This window comes from Ostrea edulis, chromosome 7, assembly GCF_947568905.1.
Source record: "Ostrea edulis chromosome 7, xbOstEdul1.1, whole genome shotgun sequence".
Classification (NCBI taxonomy): domain Eukaryota; kingdom Metazoa; phylum Mollusca; class Bivalvia; order Ostreida; family Ostreidae; genus Ostrea; species Ostrea edulis.
In genome coordinates this window covers 3889626-3915372 of record NC_079170.1, presented here as the reverse complement: position 1 = coordinate 3915372, position 25747 = coordinate 3889626, and the positions used below count along the sequence as shown (strand labels likewise).

General features: G+C 36.2%; 1 protein-coding gene and 1 long non-coding RNA gene across 3 annotated transcripts in view; one reads left to right on the top strand and one right to left on the bottom strand.

The window, feature by feature from the left end:
* LOC125656982 (prickle planar cell polarity protein 3-B-like) overlaps nt 1-25600 on the top strand; it is a 39661-nt gene extending 14061 nt beyond the window's left edge. Inside the window, exons 1-5 of one of the 2 annotated variants that reach the window (XM_056143064.1) lie at nt 5510-5628; nt 11043-11223; nt 21877-22128; nt 22347-22550; nt 22968-25600. In XM_056143064.1, coding sequence (XP_055999039.1) covers nt 5612-5628; nt 11043-11223; nt 21877-22128; nt 22347-22550; nt 22968-24440 — 2127 coding nt within the window. In that variant the 5' untranslated portion in view covers nt 5510-5611 and the 3' untranslated portion in view covers nt 24441-25600. Of the gene's footprint in view, nt 1-5509; nt 5629-11042; nt 11224-21876; nt 22129-22346; nt 22551-22967 lie in introns of those variants that run through there. The other variant, XM_048887609.2, reaches the window with a different exon arrangement.
* LOC125657019 (uncharacterized) lies at nt 1344-22034 on the bottom strand. The gene is made up of 3 exons (XR_007363160.2): nt 21846-22034; nt 12280-12353; nt 1344-6652 (listed from the first exon to the last, which is right to left on the bottom strand). It is a non-coding gene; the product is annotated as an uncharacterized LOC125657019 (long non-coding RNA).
* Nucleotides 25601-25747: the final 147 nt, after the last annotated feature.

The following is a 25747-nucleotide window of genomic DNA, read 5'->3' as shown; positions in this document are numbered from 1 at the left end:
TATCTGAATTTGGATAGGGCTGTCAACACCAGAAGAAGCTAAGTGTTTACTCGACACATTAGTCCTGATAATCCAAAGAAGACACCTTATTCCCCACTTGTAGAAGGAAAGGGGGCAAAAACAATGCCTGTAACTTATGAATATACCACTCCAAATTCTGACTTGTCGAAGCTCAGCCGTTAAATGTACATCAAGTGTTCTTATAGGAGCTTATCCTCCATTCTCTGCATGTAATATGTCCTTGTCTTGTGGTCAATTTGATCAACAAGTTCCTCCTCATTACTTCCTGCTTTATTATATTCCCACTTTATTTGTATCATTAATGTAAACTACACATAAGTTGACACTTTCACATATCAAATTATGTTCATGGTGTGTGTATTTCAGATTTTAACACATATATACCTACAATATTCATTACGGTATACAAACACCATGTTTTTTTCTTTTCTTGCCAGTCTTTATGTTCTGAAAGTGTGTGTATTTCAGATTTTAACACATATATACCTAACAATATTCATTACGGTATACAAACACCGTGTTTTTTTCTTTTCTGACCAGTCTTTATGTTCTGAAATCAGTAGGGGTAGAATCGATTTAAGGACGTGTCCATGTCTTTATGTTCTGAAATCAGTAGGAGTAGAATCGATGTATGTGTCCCTGTCTTGTTCTCCTGGGGTCATATTGTCGTAATAATGTTAGAAAATTGTTTTGTTTATTTTACGTCCCTTTGAGAATTTTTTCCTCGTATTGAAATGTCACTAACTGTAGGTGAAGTACCACAAATTTAGACCTAGCTATGCTTATCACTCGGGACTTCTTTTTTTTTAAAGACCTCTGCGACACTGACTTCTAAATGCCAAGCTTTGGCGAGGAAGCAATCACTTAACCTATGTGTAAGTCTCGGGTTTGACCCGGACATGACATGAGCTAGGCTCGTACTCACGACTTTCCGGTTACGAAGTGAACGCTCTATCACTGAGCTACCGCGACCAATTGAAAGACTTGAAGACATTGGGTGAGGGACGTTGCTATAGAAATTTGTACAGAACTGATTATATTATTGCTAAAATGTATAGAATTTTTTTTTTTTTTAATCCATCCTTTTTTTCTTGCATTTCATATATAAAGTTGGATCTTCATCATTTCTATTGAAATTCGATCTATTCAGACGTACAACAAATTTCAAGAAAAATAAAAACTCCAAAAACTTCCTTATAGATTTTTTGAAAATTAATACTAGTACATATGTGATTGATTTATTGTGAAAACACTCTATGGTAGAGATATTTTTTCATCTAAAATTTTTGTACAATATGCAACTGACTTTTAAGGCACATGGAGGCCGAATTGAAATATTCATTATATTACATAGACAATCATAGAATCATAGCTGACCCACATAAAAATTTATAATTTTTCAATAGAACTGATAAATGTTAATGCTGCATGATTATATATCTGGCAAATACTACACGACACAATGAAACAGAGCATCATTGAAGCTAACATTTCTTACAAAATTATACCACCCCTTCAATTACCACACATACATGAAAGTCAGTAATCAGATACATACAAAAATATTTAGGATTTTTAGAGTCGTTTGCTCAATTACATTAAAAGAAAGAGAAAATTGGGGCATGTCAGAGTTTGGACAATAAAATCGCAGATTGATTTCATTTTGCTACTTGAAACTGACAATGAGTTGGCAAGGATGGAGCTTTTCAGAAGCAGGTCATTGGAACAACATGGTACAATATTTATTATAATATATATATCTCTCACGGAAACTGACAGGAATATATAGCAGGAAACATGAACAAGCAAATTCCGCTATTTCGAGTAAATTTTTAGCTGTGTGAATAAGATCACGTAGTTTTTGTTTCAATTAACATCTTTGGTGTTCTTGAAAGTGTCAAAGTTTTAGAGGTGTATGATAAAATTATGTTGAACTATATCTTATCTTTTTCTAGGGCAATCTTATGAGACTTTATGTATTACGTGTGTTGGCTTTTAGTGCATAAGAAATCTTAATTCCCTTTTAGTTCTGTGGTGTGATATCAATTCAGGAAACCCTGAAGCGGTTACTCACCCGAATGAAACAGAATTGCTTTTTGATGTTTTTTGATACATTGAAGAATGACATATCTCTCTCAGTAGAAATTTCTGAATTTTCAAAATTTTGTTGATTTTCCAAGGATTGATGAGTCACTTTTATTGCCTTGGTAGACAAGAAAAGAACCGTCTCGTGAAAGTGTTTCTAAACTCAGACAGGAAAACGATTCTTCTGCAAGTGCATTAGTTACCCAATAAGTGCTGAAGTTGCAGATGATGATGGCATTTGCATAAATCCTGAACTCAGTAGAAGCTTATTTATTGAATACTTATGACTGAATGTCTGAAATATACAGTAAAAATGGTAATTGAGCCAATTAACAATTAATCTCCACAAAATCATAGAGTTCTTGGTCTTCACTTCTTCAGGACACGAGGGGGGAGCTAATTGACTGAAACCACGGGCGTATATTCACCACTACATTGATAGAGAACTGTGACAGTATGAGAGGTTAAAGGCTGGGTGTTCTCGGTGTTAAGATGTCTATTGCAAAGTAAATGTGCTGGTTGAGAATCTTCAAACACTCGGTACAAAAGTGTACCTATTGAAGACTTGTTGACATACATGTATATCGGTGTACGGATAATCGCCGGATCATGTTGTCTGTTAGTGTACATATTCTATCCACATGTGTGTCATCTATCTAACTTGGGAAATGGCCAGATTTGTAATCCACCTTCTCGTAGAAGTCGGGGTATGATCAGCAGATTTAGTTCTGTATCTTACTAACTATCTAATGAGATATGAGTCGCTATTGCAGGCTTTGTCCTCTTGTGTCACATATAGTCCTTAACTTGGACAGTGTCCAGAGTTTGTCCCCCATTGATGGGTCCAGGTGTTTTACGGTTTTGACAACAAATTCTCGGTGGTCCTTTGTGACAGTGCCACAGTGGTACATATTTTGTGTCAGATGGTACTAAGATACTCTGATTCTGTCTGAGCGATGCAATCCTAAAGTTCGAGATCAACCCTTTAGATATAACTGTGGGTAGCGGTGCTTGGTCATGCATGGTGTACATAACCAGTGACTGTGTGTATTGTCTAGCGTAATAATCAATGTAAGTGTCACACATTAATGGAATGCTTTCACTTTTCATGAGCCACATTTTTTGAAATTAGAACTCATTAGGGGTCATTACACTTGATGTGAGTTGCCTTTCCCTACTAGTGATCTTCCATGGAAATCATCAAGAAACTCCTCGAGCATTGGAGCAGGAGTATTTGGGTATTTATTTTTTTAAAGGGTGGCATTGTTAGGGTAGACAAGATTTGGTGGTATGGAATAATCGTTGATAGATGTATTGATTTTTATCTCATGTCAGAAAAAGGTCACGGCATATTGATCTGGGAAGCGACCAAATAGATATCGTAGATTGATTTTCAAGTGCATAATGACGGGATGTCTTGTATTGTGGCGGAGTGGACAGAATTAGACTTTTAAATCTTGACAGTTCTGTCTGAGCGAAGTTCCCAAAGTCCCTATCTTGTTAAGGATATATACCTAACATTTCTCAATGATGTATAATTTTTCGTGGCATTTCAATGTGTAATTCACTTGCATCCTATAATCTCGTTTCTACAGAAAATCTTGGGGTGTATTAAATTACCATTCTGTTTTAAACCTTAATTGTTCTTGGTCTGCAAATCTGACATATCTTCAATTTCTCTACAGCTTAATTTTGAACTATAGCAAACTAGATTCTTTAACCTTGTATAAAATCGGGTATATGACTGATATATTTCTATCATTAAGGTGAAACTGGTCACAGTTAAACATGGCCACACATTGGGGCATTATCAGTGCTTAATTCTCAAATACTTATAATGTTGTTTAATGCAAAAGATTTTGGGGGAAAGGGTGTGGGCTTCAAATGGAGTGTTAACAAAGGTATGATATCCTATCCACACAAATGTGCATGACAAATTTAATTGCATTATGTTTTTGTTATCATCTGACTCTGTAATAATACCAGAAGCAGCTGAAATATAAGTATATAAATGATTAATACCGTAACTTTTATTTCTACCAGATTATGCAGAAAAAAATGGACAAAGACATTGTATCAAATGAACATAGGGTTATGAGAGATAGACCTTGAGCAGTTCATTCATATTAAAATCTCTATACATCATTTGCATACTGTCAAAATTTTATAGGAGGAATGGCAGTTCTGCCTCAAACTATCTGTGCATCTTTTAATTATAAACCCACCAAGAACAATTTATTAGCTTTCATATTTCCAGCAGAGAAAAGTGAACCTCAGCAATTTTCTATCCCATCCCATTAAACCGCAGAACACCTCCTCTGCCTTTCCTTTTCTTCCACCACTGATTTTCTGAACATTTAAGAAAATCTGTGAATGATTACTGGTGTGTTAAATGAGAGCTTACTGGGCCTCTCCAATGCTCTCACTCTGCATCAGTCGCGCTTCCGTGCATCAGACGTGCTAGAACGACTGCGAGTGAGCAGTGAGAGAGATAGCTTTAGATGCTCCTTCTTCAGTAGGGAGAGAGCTATTTTATGGTGCAGATGTCAGGTGGCAATGGATGGAAGAATGCTTCATCTGAATGTTTACACATATACCTGTCTCTGTCCTTATTCTCAGTCTCATGTCTGCCTCATCACTGACTACAGTCTCCACATTCCACGAGTAATATGTCTACATCATTTCTGTACCCGGACTCCCAACATTCCGGGCCTCAACATTTTGTTTTTGGCTGTGAGTGTCTGTGTGTCTGTCTGAATCATTGTAATTTTCAACTATGGTGAACTGAAAGGTCACGGGCGTATAATGCCACTTGCGTGGGTAAAAATAGAGCGTTGCTCATCATAATTTTACATGAATTTATTTGATCAAATGATTTTGTGAAATTTTGTATTGGCATGTGATTTTCTGACTAACAGTAAATGACTTATGATAATTTCAGTACCGGGACTCTTGCTGTAAACATGGAATGTCCAAATAGTGGATCAGACACAACCCTATAAACAACATGATCATGTAGTTAGCTAAATTTGTATATACTGTCTTTCGATTAATTCAGATGAAATCAACTTGTCTTGTAAACACTGTAATTGAAGCACAATGTTAGGAACAACCTCAGATAAAGTAAAGTCGATAGGGAAAATTGACTTATCTAGGTAGCATGGCTGAAAAAAGACTAGCAATTTAAACCTGTAAAACATTATCTTGTAATGCATTAAGAAATGTGGTCACACGGTGCGGGGCTCAAATGCGACGGCTGTGTTTACTTGTTTACAATTTTCGATATTTTTTATGGGTAGATGAGAGATGTCGATAGTTATCGGCCAGTGAACATTGCCATAAAATGAGGATAGGTCTAAACAATAGGCTGTTTATTCAGTGATTTCACTCCAACTAGGGGGTAGACTGATTAGGGTATGGAAGCAAGGAGTTGTGGTGGATAATTGGCTATAAAATTTTAAACCCAGTGTCAAAAGGTCCCTAAGTGCCCAATCGACTATGTGATATGAAAGGGCTAGAAAGGTATGAGAGGGAAGGCCCAATACACACAATTGTACTTTTTTGATGGGGGGGCCTTGGAGCCGGCTTAAGTTGAGAGTCATTCTGATTTTAGGGATTTAACGGAATGTGAATTTGGAGTGATTTGTACTTTATAGCTGATTCAGCGTAAATTCAAATGAGGAAGACTACCAGGCCATTCATTCTGCTGTGTAGTAGATCACATTACAATGTAGCTGCACAAAAATCAGGGTACACGTGCAGATGAGTGCTGACTGCTCGAATTTCTGTCTCCAAATGCCTTTATTATAATCAACATTGATTTCACTGTGCTTGGTAGTTTTCTTTTAAACTTGGTATAATGGAAGACATTGGAACTTCAGCTGTTGCAGAGATTTCTTTTGTAGTGATTTAATCACATTTCGTGGTTTTTTTTTCATTGATTGAGTCATTAGATGTACAAATCTATCCATCTAAAAACAAGTTTAGCATAATTATTAATAACGTTAGTCAAAGAGTGTGATCTGTGTGTTTCTTTCAGAGTATGGTAATGTGCAGTAATCGAGTTAGCAGTCAATTTTGATGTGTCATGATCGTAACATAGAGAGTGATTTGTGGAATATACCCCACGTTGTCTGTCATTTAAACTTGTTTATGAAATTTTGTTTTTTCTAAATGGGAGGGTGATTTGATTTGATTGAGTACTCCGGCAGATGGACTGTCATCATTAGATTTTATGCTTTAATGGTTTGTAACTGAAAAGATTGAAGAGTAATTAAGTTCAAAAGCATATATTTAAAGATACATATATATAATTATATATATTTAATACATGTAAAAAGTAATAAAACGCTGTGGGTAAATATAGAACAGTTGACACTTCTGAAGATTCAGTAATAGTACCTCACACTATGATGATTCCGGTATTATCAAATGACGTACCTTGTGATGGTATTAATCCTAGTAGGACAGTTCTAGTCGCCATTCATCTGTCAGAATAATTCTGTCCAAACTATGTCCTTATGCTTTGTACCTTTGTAGTGGGTTACTGAAAGGAAGTGCATTAAATCTGAGAATATTCATAATTTGTTCAGAGTAAAAAGATAAAGCAAACAGAAAAATACATTGAAACTTTGCATGTTGCAAACCAGTATCATCAACCAGCTCCAACCCCAAGATTAAATTTGGCTAAAACTGTGTATCATTAGGACTTTGGCTAAAACTGTGTATCATTAGGACGTAGAATATGAAATATTCCTGAGTGAGGTTGAGCCAGTTTTTAATTTTAAGGCTCGTGAATGTGATTAAGAGTGACAGTTGCTCAAGTGGGAGTACATGAAACGAACGCCATGGGCTGAGGGCATTTTTCACATCCACGGCACCTGGAACCCTGTAAACCAAGGCAGGCAGAAGGAATAATATTTATCACACGTGTCTGAGGTGCTTGAAGATTGCTGGAAGATGAGAGACAATTTTGTTTTTATTTTAAAAAAGCAATTTTCTCCAGACTAGCTTAGAAAATACAAAACATATGCTTGTTATATAAATCTGGTTGTTCCTGACAGTGCATTGAATGGACCACCAAGTGTATGGAGGACATTGTTGTTTTATCAGATTTTTAGGGGGGTGTATTTTTAATCTAAACATTGAAATGAGCACATTGAATTGATTAGGCCATGCTATCTAGTTGTATTGTGGGAGAGATGTATGAAGCTGACAGTAAATGCTGAATCCCAGTCTTTCTATGAGAGAGAGCAAACGATATTCATCTTCATTGCTAAATTTCATTAGTAACGAAATGGTTTCCCTGAAACATGCCAATGACATAACATCAGACTGAAAAATGATACCGTGGATTGAATGGGGATGCAGGTATATTAATGGCCAGTCAGGGACTTGTTTGCTGGTTCTCGGTTAAATTGCCACATTGTGATACACCGTAATTTCCTACCAAATTTACTCAGTGCAGGCAAATCAGAAACGAATTAGGGATATTTTATGTACACATGAAATTTTGGGATGCTGATCAAGGGAGGAAAAAAAGCTGCAGCCGGAAATGAGAAAACGGCTCATCCTTAGTTTGCCATCCGAGGCAAGTGGAACCGCGGAAAAAAAGTCAACAGTCGTGGTTTTCAATCCTCGAGATAATGACATACCATCAGCCTATGATGTAAAAACATGCTCAAAATTAAAACCAATTATCTGGTTGCTATGCAACATCTTTCTCTAAAGACTTGCAGATTTAATATGAGATCAAATTTTACAGGAAGTTGTCCTGCTTGGTTTGGAAAGACTATGGGATATTTTTGAGATGATTCGGGTTGTTTAAGCTATCATTAAATTGCATTCTTGTGACTTTTAAGCTTGGATATTCCATATGTTGTTAGGTAATAAATGGAATAATGAATAGAATTAGGATAAATCAGAAATAGTTTGCATTTGCTTAGTGACAGAACTGAAATCTTGACAGTAAAAAGTACAAATTTCCCAAACTTAATTTAAAGCTTAAATTCTGCACTGCATGCTGAACATTCCATTAGTTTAGCTCTGGGAACAGTGCCACATTAAACAATAATTTCCATTATTGCATTACTTCTGAAAATTGCTCACTTAATCAAAATTAATTCCAATGGAACCGTATTTCCGATTCTGAATTTCAGATTTCAGAATCGCTGAAAATGTCCCATTATTTTAACATGAAGCTCATATTAAAGTGTTTAGTGTTTTATGGCTTGATGTTACACAAATGAAGAATGGAATTTTACTATTAGTTTATGAGATCTGAATTATGATGTTTTTATTGATGCGGATGTATTTTCCAGTAGATGAATTACTAAACATATCAGCAGTATATAATCTTAAAATGTAGGATTGTCAAGTTGGCTGATATTTCAAATAAATTCCATTTTATGTGGGGGTGGGGTGGAGATTCTGAAAGTTGAAACATACAGAAGTGTGGATAATTCTGAGGTCCACTATTGCCTGATTTTAATATTGAAACACAGAAGTATGGATAATTCTGAGGTCCACTATTGCCTGATTTTAATTTTTGAAACATACAAAAGTATATGTATAATTCTGAGGTCCACTATTGCCTGATTTTAATATTGAAACACAGAAGTATGGATAATTCTGAGGTCCACTATTGCCTGATTTTAATATTGAAACACAGAGGTCCACTTATAATTGCCTGATTTTAATATTGAAACATACAGATATATGTATAATTCTGAGGTCCACTATTGCCTGATTTTGATAGTGTGTTTGTTTGTGGCTCCTGTTTAATATTCCTCCATCGATCTCGCCCAAGAGCTGTGTTTCACTGAGACCGATTCTTATTTAAATATGATATAAACTAGTCTTTAGGAGTCTTCAGGATACATACAGATTATACCATCTCTGGTGTGACGTACGAGATTCTGATGTTATGTGGTCGTGCAATTATGGTAATGTTTTGCCAGCGTTTGGGCTGTATAATCAAATGATGGGGAGACCATCTCCTGCTAGAAAGAACCTGCTCAATATTCAAAATATGCGATATTAAAACTTGGCAAGACGGATGCTCTGTGGTCATTAAATATATTTTCAGGATGTAATTGGCTGTCTTTTATTCAGAGCTGTATAAAATGAATGTATTTAGCTTAAAGAAAGTATGCCTCGACAGAAAACGGTGAAAATTACAGAATTTAGTTATTAATTTATACGCACCTATTCGTGTTTTTGGCCGCTATTATCAAATATTGAAGTCAGAATTTAGTCCTGATTTTTGTATCATGGATGATTTTTCCATGAGCGAGACTGAAAATCAACTGTTTTGATTAAAAACGAATATTTGAATTTGATAAGAATACCCTAAATAACAGGAAGTTTTATAGATATGGTATGTATAGAGATGGCAGAATGGCCTTAAAGAGGTTCCCACCGTTACTAAATCTGTAATCTGTAGAAAGAGGGTTATACCGCGGTTACTAAATCTGTAATCTGTAGAAAGAGGGTTACCGCGGTTACTAAAATCTGTAATCTGTAGAAAGAGGGTTACCGCGGTTACTAAATCTGTAGAAAGAGGGTTCCCGCCGTTACTAAATCTGTAATCTGTAGAAAAATATGGTAGTAAACATAAAAACATGAGATCATGCATAACAGTCGTTTTCTGCAGAAAATAAACAATTTCTCTGGGGACATCATTCAGACAACAATCATATATTAGTAATCAGAGAGAATAGGCCTAGCATTTGACATTTTGGAACATTATGCTTCCTCAAGGGGACTTCCAACTCAATATTTCCCTCATATGGATGCAACAGATCACGAGAGCTCGTGACTGCATCGAAAAATACCATACTGGCAAGAAATCTCCTGAACTGTGTTACTGAAGTTATACACTACCACATGAAAGGTGATAAAAGCTTTTGCACGAGTGAGAGAAAGGATTTCAGTAGATGTAGATTTTATTCAGTTGTAAAAGATGATATTTCGTGCAAGTGTCAAGATTTGTTGAATTCTGAACTACGAGACGAGAGAGCAGGCAGGCTGTGATTCTTCTGCTCTTAAGTACTCTTCTCTGAATTGCAATGTAATATTCCATCCATTATCAGTGAGATTTGGATAAAAATGTAAGAAAATAAACTTAATGCTATAAAATTGCTTTCTAAAGTTTGCTTTCTCAATTTCCCAAATTACGCTACATACGATAAATTTTCTCGTAAAAATGTCTTTGCATTGCCTTATTTAAGTTTCGATAGGCGGATGAATCACAACTTATATAACGAGAACTTTGCCAAGAAGTCAAGGATGCACCAGGGCAGTCAATGTTGAGGTGTAATGTCATAATTAGGATAAGTTCCCCTGTCTGCCTGCACTATTCCCTCGACTCATTAACACCTGGTCAAGAACAACAGAACCCCATAACATCACTGATTGTTTCGTCTTAAAACATACTTCATTTTTCTACACTACAAGTAGTTACATCTGGTTGTCTGTTAATGTCCGAGTTATTGGTCAGAATGTGTGTTTTTTCACACCTGCCTCTACTTTGGGTTGGTATGAATGAGATGATGGATGTTAATGGGTCACAGGTCAGTGGCTTTGTGGACTGTCTCGTAGTTCTGTTGACATAGTTGGATGTGTATTAGGTGGAGATTCTATTGACATAGTTGGATGTGTATTAGGTGGAGATTGGAGATTTGTATCCGGCTGAGTTAATGTAAGGTTGCCATCAGAGGTTGCTTAGGATTATGTTGTGGAAGTTTGCAATGGACATTTCAGAAGTCTTTATAAGTTTTTTTTACTTTGATGTCAATAAGTGTCCATGAATATCTCATCCTTGGCACAGCAGTAGAAAATGCCAGTGAGAGGCACCAAAAGACCATTGTTGCATTAATAATGATGAAAAACAACTCCTGCATTTTATTTAATTGAACTATTTTTTATATTTTCAGGAAAATCTGTAAGCACTGTAAATGCCCTCCAGAATCCCATGACATGACTAGTCATGGCGACCATGACCGGAGCCTGACACGACTTAATCATGACCCCAAGCGGAATTCAACATCCGATGATGACAGCGGCTGCCCACTGGAGGAGTACGCTTGGGTCCCGCCTGGACTTAAACCAGAGCAGGTAGGTGGACAGAAATCACAAAGTGGCCCATGAGGATTTTCATTGTGACCTTGACCCTTGTACTGGTTTCACTCACACTTTGACCTTGGTTCATTGTGAAGTAGTACAGTCTAAATGTGAAGGAATGGAAGAAATAAGAGCAAAAAATCTACAATTTTCTGCTTGCAATGAATTGCAGGAGCAAATTTTTTATTTATTTATATCTTTTTTATTCACCAAAAGTCATAAATGAATTTCGGTTTCCAACAAAACAGGTTGGTTAGAGTATAAAGAATGAGAGAGGATTACACAAGTAAAAATTTAGGTTAGCTGTGTATGAGACAAGATGCAACAATGACATGCACAGAATGGGAAATACTCTGAGCCTTTGAAATGTTATAAGTAATTAATGGTGTTCCAATTATACCATTCGTTTTGGAATGACAGTTAAGTTCTTTCATTGACCATGGAAAACTGCATTTGCAATCTGTTCTTTTTTGATTGGATTGTATTCAAAGGAATTCAGTGGAGCCGTTTCTGTTGGCAAAGATCGTTAAACAAACTCATTAAAAATTACACGATGTGGTGGGAATTATTGCAACGCAACATGTTTATATGCTGAGAAAGATGAAAAATGCATCATATTTTCAAAATATTGCTGTTGTTGAAATCCTTGCACCTGTTGGTTTATGATGTTGAATGTTTAGTATGTTATCACGGTCTGATCCCTCTTCTGAGACCTCGGGGAGTTATGAAATTTAGAGGGCAGGATTATGATCCATCTTTTGAGGTTCTGTGGTACAGAATTTGTTTTTATATGCAGGTACATGTTCGACGTCTTGTGATGGAGGAGATAGTGTAAATACTAGAACCTATAAGCAATCAAAGATTTCTAGGCTCTCACAAATATGCATGTATCAGTTTTAAAAGCTTGTTTTGATAAATGATTACTGTACAATTTAATGGAAAAATTGGTTTTTGTTTAAAATTTCATTACTGAACGTCTGTATAATATGACTCCACAATATTATGAAGACACCACATCCTGTGCTTGCACCACCACAAAAACATGCTTACACATAATTTGTGGAACAATTGATCCATCATTGGACTGAAATTCTTCATCCGTCCAGGAGTTCATGAACATTAGGCTGGAATGAGAAAAATATACAAGATGAATATAAAGAGTCAAAAAGGAAAACAAACATTGGCTTGTCACCCCATAAAGACCGACAAATGATGCTGATTTATGTTGGAGTATAATGAACTAGGGAGAGTTTGGTGGTGGTTTTATAGGGCAGTAACCCCCATTCATTGTGTTTTATGACTGTGTCAGGCAAGCTTGACCATTTATTTTCCTCTGACATCTGGTAAACTTGTTGCTTATCTGTAGGGCTGCTGTCCCTGAACACTGATTTACATCTTTTTTCTCCTCTTCCACAAAAGTTTGGTTCAATAATTTCACCTCATGTTCAAAATGTTCAAGGGATTCTTATGGTGTGTTTGTTAGTTATTTTATGTTTCCTTAGAGAATTTTTCACTCATATATAGACATCACCACCTGTAGGTGATGTGTCACAAGTTTTGACCTATGCCTGGTCCTCAGGGCCGAAGCAGTGAGCATTTCTTTGGCTGACTTCGGTTCTTACCCGAGTTTGTAGGGTAAATATTCTTACTCCCATGTATAATACTCCAGTCAATCGCAGCCATTGTTCAAAAACTGACCGACATCCAGTATCATTGCCAGACCAACATGTTGCTAACACACAAATAACCCTCATGTTGCTACCACACAAATAACCCTCATGTTGCTACCACACAAATAACCCTCATGTTGCTACCACACAAATAACTCTCATGTTGCTAACACACAAATAACCCTCATGTTGCTAACACAAAAATAACCCTCATGTTGCTACCACACAAATAACCCTCATGTTGCTACCACACAAATAACTCTCATGAAAGGCAGGGTTACTTTGGATATAGAATTCAAATGTCACAATACGTCATATAAGAGTTAAAACTCTCTCTGTTCGATTGCAACTCAGGTAACCCGAGTTCGTACTCTGGTTATTGCCCTTTATCATTCCAACACTCTGACAGTTTCCTGTGACTTTTACTTCTAATGCAGGCAAAACAACTCTCACTTCTTAGATGTGACATAATCTCTGAGGATGAACAAAATTATAACACCTGCCACTATGTTGCAATTTAATGTACAGCAAGACTTTCAGAATATGCCCGGGGGATTAAAACTGATTTATCCCTGAAAATCATACAAGTTTCTCTTTTTTTTCTGCTGATGATTTCCGTAAACAAAAAGGGCATTAAAGACCCCATGGGAGGATCGCAGACTCGATGTTGACTTGGTGAAATACATATTACCAAAGAGAGGCAGAATATAATGATGTGTCGTAAAATATGCTGAAGTGAAAAAGTTTGTCCTTCAAGAGTCAAGGGCATTCATTTTTTTTTTTTTACAAAGAGTGAAGCAGTGCAAGATACTGTATGCATAATATTGTCTAAGTATATTCAATATTTAGTGCAGTCTATATGTCAAAATTGTGCTATAGCAATAAATTTTTTTGTGCTGGATAATGGATGAAAAGAGATTGTCATAATGTAGCACTACTTTAAATTCGCGCTCTTGTTTCACTGTTGAATTTGCTAAAATATAAATTCTACAATAGTAAGAACATGTTAAGTATATTTGTATTTCTCTTGTCGGAACACTCCGGATTCAGTATCAACAGCAATGCATTTCTTTCACATGAAGTTTTTACTTTGCTTTATGAATGTCAATGTTCTGCGTGCAGTTTAATGAGATTTTGAAAATACATGAAATGATAAAATATTTTTCAAAAAGTTTGCTCTGGTTACAACAATTTAAAACATGCTTATTCTTCAAAATTGTTCCACGCTCTCAGCAGCTACATAAACAAAGCCAACAATAGATATTTGGAGTGTGATAATTCTCCATACAGACTATGGAAAGATCAGAGAGAGTGTTCAGATAGAAATCTTGAGAGCTCTGACATAAAACATGGTTAAAACCTTACATGATGATGCCTTCAGATTTAATCATGTGACTTTTTTGTCAAATCGTCAGCTGATATTGCAAACCATGTATAATATGTCTTCAAGCTAACATTTATCAAGCATTATATGCTTTAGATAACAATTTTTATTTTAGTTGGAGAAGTAATCTTGTCAGAATCTGTCTAAATATGTTGTGAAGAAAGGAAGTCTGCAGTTGTACGTTTTCTGGTTCAGTGAGCTCCATTGTAATAAATTTCACTCATTATAGATTAAAGAAGCATTGCGTAATCTTTTCATCACCTTAAACCACAAATTTTGAAATCTACATGAACGTTCAATTTTTCAAGATGTGTAATGTCACTCATTCCCACTTTGAAGGGTAATTTAATTTTAGTTTTTTTTTTTTTTTAAGAATCGGAAATCATCTTTCTTTAGATTCAGCAATCAAAGCTGCGTGAGCTTGTTAAATCCTTTATTCTTTTACAATATCTCAACCAAACGTCTGAAATCTTTGATAAAATAAGTTTTATTGATCAGGTAATTTTGCAAAAGTCAGACGATTAAAGGAAATAAAAAAAATATCTATCAATGAATATCGGACATTTCTCAAAGCGATTGCGATACAAGAATGTTGAACTGTAAAGCATTGAACTTCTAAATTTATACCTGCATTATATATTTCACTTAATTTCTTTTTCAATGCATTAATCTATATAGCTTAGTACTACAACTGGGAGATTGTATTTTGAGAAGAACATTAAGGAGATATATACATTTATTCTCCATTCAGAAACAGGCCAGCAAGCAGTAGCTAAAGTGTTCTTGTCAGGTAAGCTGAAGTTCAGATCCCCTCTGTTTGGCACATAATGGCATATTGTGAATTTATGTATCATCCAGCTGGTTTGATGGTGCTTTATGAGGGACATTTTTTTATGTAACATCTAGGCATGGCCAAAGAATTGCTTACTGCTGCATACTGTGCTCACCTAACAAAGGTCCTGTGTGTTTATAGGAGCCGAGTGGTTGAAATGAAGAAGGTTTTGTTTTCTTTTTGTGATAAAAATAAGATGTTAAATACTGTTTGCATGTAGCGATATATGCTAGAAAAGACTTTGTTGTCTTTGCTTGAAATAGGTAATGCCTCAAAAAGTCCAAACATCGATTGTGATGATGGTGTAGATTTGTAGCGCAGACTGCCCAGTAGGGGCCTTGCTACACTAGATATCGATTGTATAAAGCAGTACTAGTATATATATGTGTATTTGTGTTAATTCTCATAAATGAAGGGGGGGGGGGGGTAGGAGTACATAGGAGTCTTAGTTGGATGAATTAAAAATAATGACGTAAAATACGCTATAATGAACATGCCTCTTATGAGTAATATTGGATATATTCTCACTTCATCTCGGTGTCGATCTGCCCCGTGGTATAATACTGACATTCCCAAACAGTACGGAAAAAACGATTTCAAAGACAGTAAGTAAGTATGTGCTTCTGGAAATTGGAGCGAATATTAGTTTTGTCTCTTTGGCATCTAAGTTTGGATTATTCCTCCCCCATTTCTCAGTATTCAGAGGAATTCTTCCTGACTATCTCCCCTACACTCATTTGTCCCACTGTGTATGGCAGGGTGCTGTGATGTAGTGGGGAGGTGCCTGTACTGTTGGATTGAAGCAAATATCTTATTTTAAAATATCAAATTTACAGGAATGTACTATCCTACAGACCTGAGGGCACCTGTTTTTCCTGCAGTATTGTTTTTATCTTTCTCTGTTATCAGTTTAATGGAGATGATGATCAAACACATTCTTTTTCTATGAGAGAATGCAGTGGTTTCCTTTCTACAGACCTTCTGAGAGAAAACAGGAAGTGAATTGGTCTGTTTTCTTTGATTACATAAAAATGACACCTACTTGACCATTCATAAACAGAGACATGTTAAACTACAGCTCTTGAAGGGGAGCTTATGGACAGAGCTAACCTTAATTTTAACTATATTTTTTTCCTCCAAAGACAGAGTTGGTGAGATTTCTTGATCATTATTTATTGGAATTTTACGTTTTGTATAAAGTGACCTAGACTTGTTCTTGCATAATACAGGGAATGATTTCAAAGTAGAAATCATAGGGCTAATACTTTTAAGATGTTCTCATTAATAAGATTTTTATGATACCCCCCCCCCCCCCTGGGAAAGATTATGAGGCATTATAGTTTTATGTATGACTACAGCAAAAACCTTTAATAAGACCTTACCATTGGCCTTGACTTACTTTTTGTAAGCTTTAACATGCATAGACTTATAGAACTATCAATTGAAGTAAGATTGAACTCTTTGATATGTTCTTTCTATGTATAATTATAGGGCTATGCAATTGAGACACACTATCCGTAACCATAGAGATGTACTATCATGCAATAACCATAGAAACATACTATCAGTATAACTATAGAGACACACTATCAATAACCATAGAGACATACTATCAGTAACTATAGAGATGCACTATCAGTAACCATAGAGACATACTATCAGTAACTATAGAGATGCACTATCAGTAACCATAGAGACACACTATCAGTAACCATAGTGATGTACTCTCAGTAACCATAGAGACACACTATCAATAACCATAGAAATGTACTATCAGTAACCATAGAAATGTACTATCAATAACCAATGGACTGTGCCATCATCAAGTACATTCATATTGTTTTATAACTAGATTTATAGCAAACTTCAGATAAACAGAACACAATGCTGGCACATTTTCCTCATAGTGAAAAAAAAGCACTCAAATTTTCAATGGCAGCCACGAAGTAGTAACATTTTCCAAAGTGTCAATTTTAAAGTACTGAATTGTGATTTTTGATTTGTTTAAGAGTATCATGTTCCTTCAATTTAATTTAACAAAGAGAGCCACATTTCCTTTGATGTCTACAGGGTATTGTGATTTGGGGGATCATTGGATCTCAAGTAGAAAGCTTTGAAATCGGAGATGGATTATCCAAATTGAATTAGTTACAAGTAATTGTATTAATAGAACTGTTTGACTTGCACTGTTACAGTGTAAATAAACCTCTATTCAAGACTGCCCAGGTACCCTAAGGTTGAGATACAATTTAAAAAAAACAAATAGAATTAAATACCCAGGAGATTGCTTTGGTTGTATGTATAGAGAGAGAGAACACCTACGTGTTTGCCATTGGTTATCTCCCTAACTTTATGTTTCTCCCTCCCTTCTCATCAAAAATGTATATTAATCAACTTTTCAAACAAAATGTCTTAACAGCTGATTCCAACATGCTGACACACCTACAAGCGGCCCCCTTAATAACACAAAATTCCTGACACAATGCTTTCAAGACTCTTCACATGATCCACACAGACCAATGTAAAATGAGAATGTTAACACAAGCGAGGAACAATCGAGACTGGGTTGTTCGCCTGCTAAGTTTACATAAGTTTCATGTTCAATATTTATACATCTAGACAGCAATATACGTATTACACATGGTTTTGGACATATGCTTTGTAACTAACCGAAAAACTTGAAATTGACCGAAAACAAGGGCACGTTTTTTGAAAAAGTGCACAGCTTAATACAGAGTTACACAGCTTAGTACAGAGTTACACAGCTTAGTACAGAGTTACATAGCTTAGTATAGAGTTACACAGCTTAGTACAGAGTTACACAGTGCAGTAGAGTTACACATCTTAGTACAGAGTTACACAGTGCAGTACAGAGTTACACAGTGCAGTACAGAGTGACACAGTGCCTCTGAATCAGAATAGATGTGAGATTATAAACATATAGGATGCATGAGAATGGTCTCCTGGGTTAGGTGACTGAGTTTTCAGATGTACAGGTATCTAACTAGAGAGGCATCCACTAAACTGAAATGTAACTTCTCCCTCTGTACGAGATTTGAACGTGTAACTTCTCCCTCTGTACGAGATTTGAACGTGTAACTTCTCCCTCTGCAGGCTCTTGAAGCTTTGCTAACATCAACTAAAAGCTCAAATGAAATTAAAAATGTTGTGAAGTGCTAATTGATAATGGGCTTTTACCATAATCATTTCACAGCTTTTGATATTAAGTGGTCATATTTAATTAAAAACGTAAATAGCAGTCTAAGATTGAGTTGACATTTCTTTCTCATAGCGAGCGTAATTTTAAAATCAATGCTTTTTCTTTACACAAGATTAATAGTATTACTTGCATTGAATCAGACACTTGTAAATAATTATTTTATTGAAATCAATTAAAGTTTTTGCCTGGGAACCAAAAGTTCCACAAATATTTTGAATGCAATATTTCACGACAATCATTTCTCATCTTGTCAGTTACTCGATAAGAATTATTGGCCAAGCGTCAGTTGCTAATTGGAGAAATCAAAGTCCAATATAGAGATAATCTTTCTTTCCTTGGTTTAAAAATAATTTTTCAGGCCCGAAAAAAAAATCAATAAATTGATTAAACTTTATAAAATTATTTGAGAGACTACTCATAATTTCTGTATTAAAGAAAATATATTGAAAATCTCTATTCCTATAATTTCCCTAGAGTAGAATATTACTAAAAATATTCTGATGAAAAGGTTCACTTTTTATCCTTTAATAATGAACAGGGGATTAATTACTGGGGGGAAAAATGAAATATTGGAGTAATTTCCCCTATATAATATTGCATGTCTAACTACAACCATATTCATAAGATATGTCCATGTTTTGTTCATGGTGTGTGTCTCACGTAAACTCAACATTATGTAAGAGCCAGTTCATGTATGAAAAGCATGCAATATCCGAACAAACCATGAATCATTTTTAGTCCTCTCCTTTCCTCCACTTCAGGGATCAAATTAAGATTTTAATCCATTATAGAGATTTAAGATATTTGGTTAATTAAAATTCAGGAATTGTGATAAAAGCAATTGTCTGTTCAAGTTCACGAAGTGATCAGATATTACAGGCCTTGTTTAAAATGCCAATCGTCATTGATAGAGCTAAATTTACGACTTTAAAGAGAAGTATACGCAGCCTTCTAAAAGGCGAAATAAATCACGTGGTGCAAAAACATTAAACGGGGTAATAAAATTCCATAGTAGAGCATGGAGCAATTTTTATTACACTCTGAAGCAAAAGTTCAATGTGGTAGAAAAATCACAGAGATGATTTATATAAGCAGGGCCTGAAAATGGTATGAGCAATATGGAATGCTGTCAGATATTGTAATCTCAAAGTATCGGAAAGTTTTGTTTTTTTTTGTCCATTGGGAAGCAGGAGGGGTGATTTCATTTAATGTTCGCTCAGAATGCTGCTGCTTGCTGATGCCGATATTTTGATGGTTGTGTCCGATACAGGGCTTTCTAAATCGTAGATTGCTTGTTAAACATGGTAGATCCTGGTTTTCGTATTTCAATGTTTTCTTTGTGGTTTCAGGAGATAACACTTAATGTTGCTCTTCTGAATTAATGAGTTGATGAACTGCGAGATTACAAATTTGAATACTTTGAATCAGATTCTGTACATCATTTTATCTATTCATCATTATTACTTATGAACACATATATCACCATCTACAATCCGATTTAATCAATCCTGACAGATATTCTTAAATGATCATAAATAAATGATGTAGGATCTTGTGCCTTCTTTAATTGTCATTTTATCAGATTAATTTAAGAGTATAATTATCATGAGGATGATCTGATAAGGGAAATTTTACCAGGATAACCTGGGAAGAATCTGGGGTTTACAACAAAATGATTGTTAAATTCAACACAAATGAAAGTTCTTTTCTTCAAATGAAAGTTGATCTTTTTGAAGGAGAGAAAGTTTGCGGAACTGACTGATAGAGATGTGAATGATTTTTCACACAATGACTGTCATCTGCGGAATGTAAATTACAACTGCAGACAAACAATTCGACAAACATTACCGCATGTCGTAACTTTTTTGTGGAAGGAAATTTCGCAGAAGCTGTACTACTGTCAGAGAGGAACAAACATTTGGTTTGTGTATTAGGAGTGAGCATCTTGTGTGCTCTTTCCAGCATCCACTAATTACCCTTTGATTAAAGCTCTACTGAAACATTGACTAGGGGGTGTAAATTGCCAGAAATTTTGCATCAAAGCTACCAATTGTGTCTGTCAATCAATCATGGAGGCATTTTTTTTTTATTTGGTGAAATTTGTTTTCAAGTTTTTTCTCTACAGTTAAAACAACTAGGCTTTAATGGTAGAATATATAGGGTAGCATCTTTATGGGAATAAAAAACCCTGACTGAGATGACTATCACTATAGCCTTCCACAGATACTAAAGCTATGAACGCACGACTGTGAATACAAACCTCAATGAATCACAGTGCCATTTCTTCCTGATGTTGTGAATTTGTAAATGTTTCTACCATTAATTCTTATCTTCAAGGAAAGTTGAAAGAATTTTTTATTTTTTGCAAGACTCATAAAAGGTTTCTGGAATTCACCTACAAATGGTGACCTGAACTTGCTGGTGAAGTTTTTAGGTTTCATTATTTGCCTGTAGATATTCTCTATAGTCTCGCAGTCTGTAAACTATAGTATATATTCTCTATAGTCTCGCAGTCTGTAAACTATAGTATATATTCTCTATAGTCTCGCAGTCTGTAAACTATAGTATATATTCTCTATAGTCTCGCAGTCTGTAAACTATAGTATATATTCTCTATAGTCTCGCAGTCTGTAAACTATAGTATATATTCTCAATTGCTCTTTGTGGTTACAAATGAATTAGAAAGCATTGGATTCTTATTACTCAAGTTCCCCCTTTTGTGTCTTAACAGTCTCGTGCCTAACTGATAATTATTAATTTTTCCGCTGCGAATGTTTGTCGCGAATTATCGGCTGTTAGATAGTAGGTTTAGGTCCAGAAAGAAAAGGTTACATTGTTGTCTTTTGGGGGGATTGAGAGGAAATTGGCTGCAAAATATTTAGATTTTAAACGGCTTCTTATTATAAGCTCATATTTCATCTCCACTGCACAATTACAAAGTGTTGACACACGAGCAACAGATTGTACTGTGTACTTAATCATGTTAATAGTGGAGAGTTCATAGTCAAAGAAGTCTCTTAATAAAGACACCACCTCAATGAAAATGAATTGACCATGAAAACAAAGCTGTTTCTTGGTGTTTGGGAGTAATTTAAAACCACAAGGGACATTTTTGAAAAGATGAATGTGGGAGTGGATTAGTCATGTGTCAGGCCCCTTCTGCTTCTGTGCAGGGGTTTTCTTTTGATATTACACATGCCTTATTTTAGATATCAGTTTACATATTCTTTAAATTTGTCTATTTCCCCACTCTGTCTGTATTCACTATGAGTATAATACTAGTACAATACCAGATCAATGGTGTGGGCTTTTTGTTAAATTAATGGTAGAATTTTTATTTGATTATTCATAAACTATCAGTATTTTTACTTTGTTGTGATTCTAAAAGGTAAAAAATCTACCACAGGTACACAAGTATATAGATATTAAAACCTTCCACCACAGACTGTGTACACAAGTATATAGATATTAAAACCTTCCAACACAAGTCCTTGAGTCCTCGTGTAATACCTCGTTTTGAATACAAAACTCTCCTCCACAGGTCCACCAATACTTCTCCTGCCTTCCTGAGGACAAGGTTCCCTTCCTGAATAGTGTTGGTGAAAAATACAGAGTCCGCCAGCTTCTGCAGCAGTTACCTCCCCATGACAATGAGGTCCGTTACTGTAACACCCTCTCCGAGGACGAGAAGCGGGAACTACGGATGTTCAGTGTCCAGAGGAAACGTGAAGCCCTGGGGAGGGGCAGCGTCAGACCACTCCCCCTTACCATGCAGGGGGTCATCTGCTGCAAGGTAAGGCACTTTTCAGTGGGCTTGTTGTTCAGCTGCATAACAAGAGGAATAACTCTTGCAAGTTCAACACTGTACTGCAAAATGAAGTCAGTATGGAAAAATTAATAAAATTAATGCTGTGTAATTATAAATGTTCAAACAAAAATGAGTTTTAAGCAAAATTATTTGTTCAGTATATTCATGAATTTTTTGGACACAACATACTTTTTCTTTGACAGTGTCAACAGATGATATCGGGCGGTTCCATGGCGGTGTTTGCCTCCAGGGCTGGACACGACAAAATCTGGCACCCGGCGTGTTTCACCTGCACCACCTGCGACGAACTCCTGGTCGACCTCATATACTTCTTCAAAGACGAGTTCTTGTACTGTGGGAGGCACCATGCTGAACTTATAAAGCCTCGCTGTGGGGCCTGTGATGAGGTGTGTTTGAATGTACTTAACTAGTATAATTCCCTGTAAGGAGGTCCCAGAATTTCTTGGGACTAGTGAATGAATTTTTTGTGTCAGTGTAATTGGTGATGTGTATTGGGACTTGTACCACGGGGTACCTTATATTCAATTCAATTATACTACAATTCAGATTAAATGAAATATCTGATGGATTTATGTGAAATCACAATAAGGGAATTTAAAGGGTATTGATAAGGGTGAACAAATGATTTGTGTCAGGATTGAAACCTTCATGAATTAAAATCAAATTTTGCTTTTTAAATGGCAGATTTTTTAATTTGACAAACATGTCCTAGATTGAAGTAAAATATCATTCTATAATAATGCAATAAATGAAGTTTGGATTTGAAGGTTATGTAAAGTGGGTGGTTTTTTTTTCTTTGGTAGATAATTTTTGCTGATGAGTGCACTGAGGCTGAGGGGAGGAGCTGGCACATGAAACATTTCTGTTGTTTTGAGTGTGATCGACAGCTTGGAGGCCAGCGGTACATAATGAAGGAAGGTCGACCGTACTGCTGTGTGTGTTTCGAGAGAATGTACGCAGAGTATTGCGACACTTGTGGTGAACACATCGGTGTGGATCAAGGGCAAATGACCCACGAAGGTCAACACTGGCATGCGACTGAACGCTGCTTTAAGTGTCACACGTGTCAAAAATCGTTACTAGGACAACCATTTCTACCCAAGCACGGAGTGATTTACTGTTCTGCAGCCTGTAGTCGGGCTGCTTCCATGCAGACGCAAACTCCCAGGCGACCTGAGGATTATGTGCATGATATAAATAGCATGCGATTGGGATCCCCAGTCAGCCATGCATTACAGGAGCAAGGAACCATGGGAATGCAGGAAGCTTTACGACAGCAATATTCTCTGTCCGACAGTCTGCCGTCGTCGGACCGTGACCAAGGATATGCCACCAGTAGCAACAGTGAAGTGTACGCACCCGGAATGTACGACACTGTTAGGTCCCAGAAGTCTCAAGGTCAGAGCAGTGGAAATTACGAACTGAATGTAGATGGTCTTATTGATGCTCTGCCTGTTCCACACGAAGCCAAACTCAAAAAGAGGCTGTCACAATTCTCCATGCCGGATCTCTCGACGGATCCTCCGTCTAGTCCCACGGAAGAAAGTGTCAAAATGAACTCTCAAAGCAAGAGTCGGTCTGGATCGGAAAAAAATCTGAACACTCGTTATCATGAATATGAGGAGTTACCATGTATGTATGATGTGCCAAACAGAGGTATGAAACAAACAAACAGCTCGCAGCAATCCAACGAGTATCGTTCTATCAGACCTATAGATCGCATGATAGGAAGTGGAAATCCGGAGTCTGCCAGATCTTTCCCAGAACTACGATACAATTCTATAAATACTTCTCCGCAAAATGTGCCACCGCCACAACAAAATGGACAGTTAAATGCTTTACCCCAAAATGTGAACAGTGGTTTACCTCCATTACCAGACAGTGCGAGGATGAACCCCGTAACTAGACCTCCGACGGGAAGAGTGCCTCTTCAAGTATCCGACTATCCCAGGAGCCAAAGTTTCGAAGGTCGACCTTCAGAAAGGGCACACAATCGACGTCACGGAAGACGGAGAAGTGACCGGATATCCAGGCGTGACCCAGGTCAAGGTCATTGGTCCGATTCGAACAATTATCGTGATGACGATTATTGTAGCACTTGTTCTAGCTCTAGTGATTCCGATGATAGTTATTACTATGACGATAGAAATCAGGGCCTTGGAGCAAGGATATCGTACGTGGATGATATGAGTCTCTCGCTCGGAGCTAATAGTGCAATGCGTCAGCGAATGACAGGGCGACATAGAGTGAAACAGAAGCAGTGCGTTATATCCTGATTATAATGGTGTGTGTCACTGACCAATCAATGCCATTCATTTGTTGTGTCGCAAATGCCTGACAAAACTTATAATCGCCTCAGTGTGAATTAATGGAAAACTAGAGACAATCATTGTTAACTTTCATTAAATCGTTTAAAATCAGTGTTCAAGTAATACATGTGCACTCTATATATATATATATGCTGGGTACCAGTTGTTTTATCATTGTTGAGAACCAGTCTAGTGCTGTGCTGTTATATTCCATGTTGTGTTACATACCTAACTTCAGTGTTGATCATACTGTGTAGTTTGTACGTGCGAGCATCAAGCCAGCAAAGAATGGTTCATACTCAATATTTATTTCAATCTACAAGAGGTCAAAGGTTGTGATTGGTCATGTGGTTTAATGACCTGTGGTTATTTATTTATTCTCCTTGTGACTTACTCAGTTTCGCAGGACTAATATTTAAAAGTGATTTTTAGTTTACGGGTGTAAATGGCTGGCACCTTAAATACACTGATAATTATACCACAATATTTTTGAGATTTTATTTGACGAGATCTGTTTGGAAAATAAAGACTTGCATTGCAAAAGGTCGAGATCTGCCACATATTTAGCATTTAAATTGTACGAAGATGTTCTCAGAGTGAAACAGACCACTTTTTATGATTTTTCCATTTTATATTACTCTAACAGCATTTATGATTTTATTTTAATTTCCGAGAAGCAACACACCATTTTGTCTTATTGATATGTGATATTCAGTTGAAATATGGCAGCCATTTTAAATCTGTGTTCTGTTTTAATTTGACCTGGTGACACATTTTAAAAGTTATTTCAAACTGGAAATATGTTAAGTGAAAGTTGAAAAAAAAAACCTGTATGCCTGAAAAATCATATTTTGGTAAAACATCAGAATTTTCGGTTTTTTGTTGATCGTATGACAAACTGTGCTAGCAGCAACAAGAGACTGTTTTGATTGTACACTCTTTAATATAGAGTTGATTGTTGGAACAGTTTATGTAATAAACAGGTTTACTTGTATTCTTACCAATCTGTGTCACCACGTGTCAACTCATGCAATGCTTTGTGCCTTTTATATGTTTGTTCAAGTTTATTTACTATCGTTTTGTACATACATCAGGACAGAGATCGCAAATAAACACCTAGTAAACATCGCGTTCATTTGGAGTGTTTATTTCCTCGAGTTCTGTTGGTAAATTTGTTATTAAGGGGTGTGTATTTTCCGATACGATACGATACGATACTTTCTGATGCGATATCCGATATATTGGATTTTCTGAAGTAAAATATTAAAATAAAA